This window comes from Nomascus leucogenys, chromosome 8, assembly GCF_006542625.1.
Source record: "Nomascus leucogenys isolate Asia chromosome 8, Asia_NLE_v1, whole genome shotgun sequence".
Classification (NCBI taxonomy): Eukaryota; Metazoa; Chordata; class Mammalia; order Primates; family Hylobatidae; genus Nomascus; species Nomascus leucogenys.
In genome coordinates this window covers 80,714,296-80,723,242 of record NC_044388.1, presented here as the reverse complement: position 1 = coordinate 80,723,242, position 8,947 = coordinate 80,714,296, and the positions used below count along the sequence as shown (strand labels likewise).

The window sequence follows — 8,947 nt, the reverse complement described above, 5'->3', positions numbered from 1 at the left end:
TGCTTAGAAATTTCTTCTGCCAGATACCCTAAATCATCTCCCTCGAGTTCAGAGTTCCACAAATCTCTAGGGCAGGGGCAAAATGCAGCCAGGCTCTTTTCTAAAACATAGCAAGAGTCACCTTTACTCCAGTACCAAACAAGTTCCTCATCGCTACCTGAGACCAACTCAGCCTGGATTTCATGTCCAAATCATTATCAGCATTTTGGTCAAAGCCATTTAACAAGTCTCTAGGAAGTCCCAAACTTTCCCACATTTTCCTGTCTTCTGATCCCTCCAAACTGTTCCAACCTCTGCCTGTTACCCAGTTCCAAAGTTGCTTCCACATTTTCGGGTATTTACAGCAGCGCCCCACTCTACTGGTACCAATTTACTGTATAGGTTCATTTTCACAGTGCTGATAAAGACATAACCAAGACTGGGTAATTTACAAAGAAAAAGAGGTTTAATGAACTCACAGCTCCACGTGGCTGGGGAGGCCTCACAAGCATGACAGAAAGGCACGTCTTACGTGGCGGCAGGCAAGAGAGAATGAGAAGTAAGCAAACCCCTTATAAAATCATCAAATCTCATGAGATCTATTCGCTACCACCAGAAGAGTATGGCAGAAACTGCCCCCATATTTCAATTATCTCCCACTGGGTCCTTCCCACAACACATGGCAATTATGGGAGCTACAATTCAAGATGAGTTTTAGGTGGGGACACAGCCAAACCATATCAGGTGGGGAAACGGATGCATTCTCTAGGGGGTAGGGGACTGGTTTTGCTACCAGAGCTGTTGATGGAAGCTAAAGTTCACCCCGTTTCCCACCGACCCGCTCTGGCATGCCACTTTTCCCCAGACTCAGCTGCAAAGTCACAAAAAACTCACTCCGGCTGAGGTTGCTCTTCTTAGAAAGAGAAAATGGCTGGCGTGGTGGCTCATGCCCGTAATCCCAACACTTTGGGAGGCCAAGGTGGGTGGATCACTAAGTCAGGAGTTCGAGACTAGCCTGGCCAACATGGTGAAAACCCATCTCTACTAAAAAATACAAAAAGCCAGGCATAGTGATGCATGCCTGTAATCTCGGCTACTCGGGATGCTGAGGCAGGAGAATCGCTTGAACCTGGGGTGGGGGGGTTGCAGTAAGCTCATTGTGCCCTTGCACTCCGACCTGGGTGACAGAGCAAGACTCCATCTTAGGGAAAAAAAAAAAAGAGAAAATGGCTGAGATGAAAGACCTTCCCCTGTCTGTTTATTGGTAGTTGTCAGTGTGTGCATGTAGCCTGTGTTCAGAAGCACAGACCACCGGGATAAGAACATCACTCCCTTCTAGGCCACACCCCAGGCACATGTGCAGGGGGTGAGGCAGCTGAGGAATCTTGAAAGGGCTATTTATTTCCTACTAGAGTCCTGGGGAAACCACCTGGGAGGAGGCTGGCTTAGCAATCAGAGCCTCACATTTGCTCCATGCCCCCTTCCTCCAGGTTATCCAGCCTCAGAGAGGTTGTGTTCATTTCATAGATCACGGACCCATGATGCGTGTTTCTCTCTCTCACACACACACACACACACACACACACACACACACGCACACTCTTGAGTTAAGGCACAAAGTCTGGCCTGCATGGCCCTGCAAGTCTGTTCCCATCAGGCACATTTGGCCCAGGGCTGATCCCATGTATGTACACAAATGGGTTACTGCAGTGTTAGGAGTCTGTTCACAAATAGGGAACATGATGACGGCCCTGTGCTAAGCCCAGTCCTCCTGTTCCCTGAGAGGGGATCTCTTGCCTCCTTGTCAGTTAGCCAAACACCTCCCCAGCTGGACTGGGACCAAATCAGCCACAGTTCAGGTGAGTGCTGGGGACTCAGGGCCTGGCTTCTAACACTAAGAAAGCACACTTTCTAAGTGTGGTGGGGGCTATTTGGAGACCTTAAATAAGATCAAGTCCCCACCTAAGATGGACAAAGATGGCCACGAAAGCCAGGATGGAAAGGTTTCTCTTTGTGCTTTTAAACCCGAACCATGTATAACAGGAACAGAGCTGACCTTTTTCCTCTAAGCTCTCTGGCTTCCACCCCAGGGAAGAGGTTTCTGCAGATTGGTGTGAGTGTGGGGGTTGAAAGGGCACAGTAAGGACTGTGCGTTGGAGCAGGAGATTGCTTCAGTGCCCCCTCCCCAGGCCCCACCTTCGGCAGCTGGTTCCAGCACATTTAAGTCAGCAGCCACTTAATGGGTGGTATAGAGGTGGAGGTTCCTGGGAGTACATGGTGCGAGTGTGACGCAGGGTTCAAGGTCTGCATGAAGGCTGGGGGCTTTGCAGTTACCGGGCCCTGGGCTGGGTCAGGATGCCCAGGTAAAGTAGGCGATCTCATCCAGGTCGACCGGGTAATCGGTGAGCAGCACCGGCGTCTTGTCGAAAAGCTCACCCTTGTAGCTGCGCCACTTGCCGGCGGGCAAATAGACGTCGCGCTCCTGCTTGCCCGGCTCCAGCACCGGGGCCACAAGCAGCGTGTCCCCAATAAGGAATTGCGAGTCGATGCGGTGAGCTGTCTCGTCGCCGGGCGCAATCCACCAAAGGGGGCGCACGATAGGGTCACCCGTGTCGGTGACCTCGCCCGCCAGCTCAAGCAACAGCGGTGCCACAAGCGAGGCCCGCAGGGCGGCAAACTTCTGCGCGATGGCCACCACTTCCGCGTCGTAGCGCCAGGGCGGGATAGAGAACTGCATGGCAGGCATAAAGGCGGCCACTTCCAGCCAGCGAATGTAGAGCTCGCGCTCGGGCACATCGCCGCCGGCTGTACGCTGGGGCACGGCGTTGCCGCCCACCATATCGGGTAGGATGAATGGGTAGCCCAGCATGCTGACGGTGAGCACCGCGGGGATGAGTGAGCGCAGCCCCAAGTCGTAGCCCCACACAGAGTCGCGATCCACCAGGCGGAAGAAGCAGGAGATGTTCTGTGACTGGTAGCCCACGCGCACCTCCGCCAGCGAGAAGAAGGGCAGCGCCATCTCAGTGTAGCGCCGGCTCCAGACGCTGGGGTCCGGCAGCGGCCGGTAGGTGCTGAAGTCCCGCGGCAGGTAGCTGACCTCGCCCGCGTCGAACTTGAAGGAAGCCACGGAGTAGCGAGAGCGCAGCCGCCGCAGGTGTCCCTGAAACCAGTCGCGGGCCTTTGGGTGCGTGAAGTCGAGCACCGCGCCGATGCCGTTCCACCAGCGCACCAGCGCGGGTAACCGGCCCGTGGGTTCGCGCACGAACAGCTCGCGCTCCACGCCCTCGCCGAAGCGCGACGAGTTGTAGTTGACAAACGGGTGCACCCAGAGCGTGACGTGGAAGCCGGCGTCGCGGAGGCGGCGGAACATGTCGCTGGCGTTGGGGAATTTGACCTCATCGAAGTCGAAGTCGCCATAAGCAGGTGTGTACATGTCGTCGATTTCCAGGTGGCTGCTGTTGAAGTGGTGCTGGCGGATCTGTTGGGCAAAACGCAGCACCTTGTCCTGGTCCACGGCGCGCCCGTACAGCGCCCACGTGGACCAAATGGGGTCTCGGAAGGCCTCGGGTGCTGGCACCCTTGAAGGCTTGTTGAAGTAGCGGCGCACCATGTACTTGTGGATGGAGGTGACGTCCGAGCCCACGCACACTCGGTAGCTCAGCTCTGGCGCTGCGGCGCGGCCGGCGGGTGGCTTGTAGGGCGTGTCGTGGTAGCGCGCCTGAAGCCGCAGCGAGCGCTCCGTGCTGTTCCAGCCCAGGTGGAAGGGCACTGAGTCATTGACTTTGATGGCGGCCGCGCGCGAAGATAGCCAGTAGCGCTCGAGGATGCCCCCAAACGCGGCGTCGGAGGAGTAGACATCGCTGGTGACGAACGGCTGGGGCTCCTGCTGGCCATCCAGGCGGATGGGCCAGTGTTGCGTCCTCATCTCGGCGCCACCATACCAGTGGGCCGCCGCGTCTCCCAAGAACATGGCGTGCTCCACGGCCCGGCCCGGCGCTGCCTCCTCCCAGCGCACGCGATAGCACATGACCGTGTCCTTGGGCCGCACAGTCTGGATGAAGAAGTGCAGCGGCCGCCCGTCGGCCGTGAGCGAGCAGCCCAGCAGGGCGCCATCGCGGCTGCAGGAGTCGAGGTCCAGCGCGCCGGAGCGGAAGGCCAGGCGGAAAACCTGCTCTCCCTTCTGGTTGCGGATGGAGAAGCCGCCAGCTTTCAGGTCCAGCAGCTCTGCGCGAAGTCGTTCCGCCTTGCGTAAGGAGACGCTGTAGTAGCACCAGGCCACCACCGCGGCCAGCACAAGCAGCAGCCCCAGGACCGCGGAGCCCAGCAACGGCTTCAGCTCTTTGGAAGGCTTGGGCTTGGCAGGCGAGAAGTTGTCTGGCAGGAAGGTGTACATAGTTGCGGCTGCGATGGCCTCGGGGTTCTGACGGTATGCGTAGCAGCCAGGCCGGCGGCTGCGGAGGTAGGCCTGGCTCTTCTCCTGAGGGTTCTGGAGCATTAGTGGGCTGCTAAGAAAGGAGCGGGCCGTGGGGCCATCTGACTGAGCTCCTCTCACCCTGCTCTGAAAGGAGGAGAGAGATGGAACTGAGCTAGCTCATCCCATGATATTCCCATTTGCTGCCGCAAGCTAAGAGGAGGTGTATACTTTGGGAAGGTGAATACTGGAACCTGAGGGCTTGAAGAGTGGCAAAGGTGAGACCCTTACCAGGACAATCTGTGCCTAACCCACCCTTTCTCATGGGACCTAATGCTTGTCCAAATTAGGACTCTGTGACTGGGGGGCGGCGCATGTGACTGGGAGATGGCACGCGTCTTCATTTTCCTAGTGGAGAAACAAACCCTGAGAGGGTCAGGGAGCTTTCCAGGATCACAGGATAAGCCAGGCCTCCCCGGATCACACATGGGGCCGTTCGGGCTGAAGAGACAGGGAAGGAACTAGAAAAGTCCTGCTCTCCTAGAGGTGTGGATGGTCAGGGTGGGAGAAGGGATTGTCCAGCCAGCTCCTTGAGACTTTTTTTTTTTTTTTGAAATGGAGTCTCCCTCTGTCACCCAGACTGGAGTGCAGTGGCATGATCTCAGCTCACTGCAACCTCTGCCTCTTGGGTTCAAGCGCGTCTCCTGCCTCAACCTCCCGAGTAGCTGGGATTAAAGGCGCACACCACCACACTTAGCTAATTTTTGTATTTTTGGTAGAGACAGGGTTTCACCATGTTGGTCAGGCTGGCTTCGAACTCATGACCTCAAGTGATCCACCTGCCTCAGCCTCCAGAAGTGCTGGCATTACAGGCGTGAGCCACCTCGCCCAGTCCCCCTTGAGACTTTTAACAGGGCGGTAGGCTAGCTTCCCTGTCCCCAGAGCAGGAGAGGAGGGAGGAAGGGAGAACAGCTCAAGAATGTGCTTTTATCCTGAGTCAAAAGCCTGATGAAGTCTGGAGATTAAAGAAGACACCCAAAGCCAGACTTAGTCCCAGGGCCTGGGTTGGAGGGAGGTAGAGTTGGGTTCAGACATTAGGGCCTGGGGCAGGAGCCTGGCATGGGGGGCCAGTTGTTTCTCACATCTGCCTCTCTTTGCCCTCAAACTCACCCTGCTGTCAGCCATCATCCATCACCACATCCATTTCCCTGCCTGCCTTCCTGCTTTGCTCCTGGCACCACATCTGTGGGCCAGCTATTTCCTAGCTCTGTTTCACCCACTGTTCTGTTTCTGTCATAGTTTGGGCACTGTCACTTCTCCCCTGTATTACTGAACGCTTCCCCCAACGGGCCTCTCTGACTCTAACTTCTTTCTCACCAGTGCCTTCTGATCACGGCAACCATAGTGATCTTTCTAAAGCACTTATCAAGCCATATCTGTCCCTAGCTTCGAGAGCTGCTCATTACTTCCATGATGAAACTTTAAAGTGTTTGCTTTGCATTGGAGGCTCGAGGCATGATGTGTTCTCAGCTATGGTTCTGATTCCATTTCCAGCCAGGCCTATCTTGTGATTACCAAGCTCGTTCCTTCCCCAAGCTAAATCCTTTAGGCCACCTGCTTCAGGAGATTTCACCCACCTAGCTTGGGCCAATGCACCTCCTCCACCTACCTGCTCTCCAGGGATCAGACACCCACCACTACCACTAACACACATAAACTTTGACACACTATATGCTAAATATCCAGATATGAGGCCATGCACGGTGCTCATGCCTGTAATCCTAGCACTTTGGGAGGCCAAGGAGGGCAGATCGCTTGAGCTCAGGAGTTTGAGACCAGCCTGGGCAACATGGTGAAACCCTGTCTGTACCAAAAATACAAAAAAAAAAAAAAAAAAGCCAGGCATGGTGGTGTGCACCTGTAGTCCCTTGGTGCTACTTGGGGGGCTGAGGTGGGAGGATCACTTGAGCCCAGGAGGTCGAGGCTGCAGTGAGCCGAGATTGTGCCACTGCACTCCAGCCTAGGTGACAAAGTGAGACCCTATCTCAAAAAAAAAAAAAAAAAAAAAGTAAAGATATGACTACAGGGAAACACAGGCTCAGGGGAAGAGGTGTGTCCTACTCTGCCACTCAAGGCCACTGACCGTTCCTGTCCCAGGCTTCAGAGCAGAGTCCAACAAAGAAATAGCACCACCCAGGTGCACACATGGGCATACACACAGCCAGCCAGTTGGTTGCCCAACTGCTGCAGCTCGGGGGAAGAAGAGAAGGAGACCGGCAAACAGTAATTAGCCTCCTCCCAGATGTCAGTGTCTGTCTCTAAGTCCCCAGGGACTTCCAAGGAGATGCCGGAACTACTCAGGTTTTTCACCTCCCCCATGCAAGAATGCAAGGTGTGGAGCAGAATTTGATCCTAAATGTCAATACACAGCTCCTCCCATAGGCACTTCCCACACGGTGCTAGCTCAGGGCCTCATTCTCAGTGCCCTCTGCCCCCAGCTGCCTAAGCTTGTCAGCCCTAGCTAGTCTGGAACAGACTCTTATTCCCTTTCTCTCAGTCTACAACGACTTAGCTTTCCTCCCCGTTCCTATATAGATACAGCTTAGAAAACACCTCCTGGAAAATGCAGCCAGTGGCCTTTAGCTGATGCCCTCAAGCTGAGCAGAACCCAAAGAAGGCCTTAGGTGGCTCAGATCACACCTGCGAGTTTATATTCATTCATTCAAGATAACCAAAGCCCTATTCTGGGCACCAAGGAAATAAGGAGAGAGAGGGTCAGTATCTGAAGAGGAGAGAGACTTCCTCATCCTCAAAACTTTCATATGAAGTCAGCCTATCTCATGAGCCCTGGAGGCAGGAAGAGGCCACCAAGGTGGATTCAAAAGCGCTTTCCAACAGTTATGTTTTGAGAATCTTAATTTTCTGGGATCTGAAGTTCTTTGATGAAAGACAGAAGCCCACAGGTCTGGGCACCCACCCACCCCAGACACCATGATAGTGTCCCAAATGCCACCACAGCATCCAGTTCTATCAACAATGTGGAACAGCAGACATAGCTACAGTGTCCATTTTACAGATGAGGAAACGTGGCCCAAACAGAAAAACGAACTTGTCTGAAGTTAGCCAGGTAGCAAGGCTGCCTGGATCTAAAATCCCAGCCTAGCTCTCCGCAGTGTTAAGTTTTAGGAGATGGGAGATAATGATCTGACCTGGCTGCCTGAATGCAGTAGCAGAAAGAAGCCCTGGGGCTGAGCTGGTGGGACCAGCTTCCGTCAGATGGACATGGCATGGTGAGGCCTGTCTTTCCAAGGGCTGGTGCTGCTGCTTGCTCCACGCGGACCACGAGCACCACGAGGGCAGCAAAGAGGGCAATTTTAATGGCATCTGGTACTGGGGCTTTGGGGGAGGAAGTCTGTGGTTCCGGTGTTAACAGTGGTGCCAGAGACCTCTGTAATCTGCCGCCTCCGCCATCTAGTCAACCCAAGGCTAGTGCTAGCAGGTGGAGTCTGCAGGGCGGGTCTCCCTGGGCTCTGCCCCTGCTGAGCCTCTCCCCACTGGACACTCAACCTCAGTTTTGGCTGCCACAGCTAGTCTGGTCTGAAGGGGAGGGCCCCGCCCGACTCAACTGAGGGGAGGCCATTCCAAATAGAATCGTTAGTTGGACACAGTTCCCAGGGGGGATGGAAATGTCAAAGGCAACTCGATCCGGCCCATCTCCCTCTCCTGTCCGGGCGACGGGATCCGCGGGGATCGAGTGACTGCCTACACAGCCTGGAATACTCCACAGCCGCCCTCAGCACCCCACCCGAAGGCTATACTGTCCGAAGGGGCCGACCGAGGTCAAGGGACGTGTCGCCCCACGGGAATCGCGGCCGTGGGATGGGCCCAGGTGTTCAGGCTCGCTCCACCCATTCATCGGTGGGAACGAAAGTTCAGGAATAGTGCTCCTTCAGCAGCCCCCCACCCCCCACAGCCCTCCCGCTGGGCTCACCCATTGCAGTTACAGCCCGGCAGAAGCGGGGGTGAAGGAGCTTCCCGCCGATCCCCTGCGCTTGAACCAGAGTGAAGCTGCTGCCGCGCCGCGCGGGGCTCTGTCTGGCAGGGCACAGCTGAGCCCCTCCTCGGGCCCCGCCCTGGGGTTCCTTGGCCACGCCCCAGTCATCAAGTCTCGCCTGGGGCCTCAGAGTCCAGCCCTGCCCTTGACGTTCGACCCCTCCTCCCAGGTTATCAGGCGGATCTGTGGCCCCGCCCCTCAGCCCCACCTTCCTCCCACCGCTCTGTGCTCTGCCCCTGGCATTTCAGGCTTGCTCAGTCCTGCGCCCCGCGGCTCCGACTCCCGCCGGCGGGCCCGCCCCTGCTGGGTCACTGCTAACCCGCAAGCAGGCGGGGCTCGGCCCCAGGCCTGCTGGGACATGTAGTTCTGCAGAAAGGAGCAGCTGCGGAAGGTTGGGGTTGTTGCACCTCTAGGCTAGGTTTGGAATGAGGATGAGAGGGAGAGAGCTGCAGGGTAAAGGAGCAGAGCTGGCCACTGGAATTCCTTCCTTCCCTGTTTGGGCA

At 56.0% G+C, this 8,947-nt stretch overlaps 1 protein-coding gene across 1 annotated transcript; it reads right to left on the bottom strand.

Moving 5' to 3' along the window:
• Positions 1–423: 423 nt before the first annotated feature.
• Positions 424–8,664, bottom strand: MYORG (myogenesis regulating glycosidase (putative)). The gene is made up of 2 exons (XM_030817564.1): positions 8,382–8,664; positions 424–4,537 (listed from the first exon to the last, which is right to left on the bottom strand). The coding sequence occupies exon 2, from the start codon at positions 4,472–4,474 to the stop codon at positions 2,330–2,332; it is 2,145 nt and encodes a 714-aa protein (XP_030673424.1). The 5' UTR covers positions 4,475–4,537; positions 8,382–8,664; the 3' UTR covers positions 424–2,329.
• Positions 8,665–8,947: the final 283 nt, after the last annotated feature.

Coding starts and splice junctions, on each gene's coding strand:
- MYORG (XM_030817564.1), bottom strand. CDS start 4,474: ATGCTCCAGAACCCTCAGGAGAAGAGCCAGGCCTACCTCCGCAGCCGC.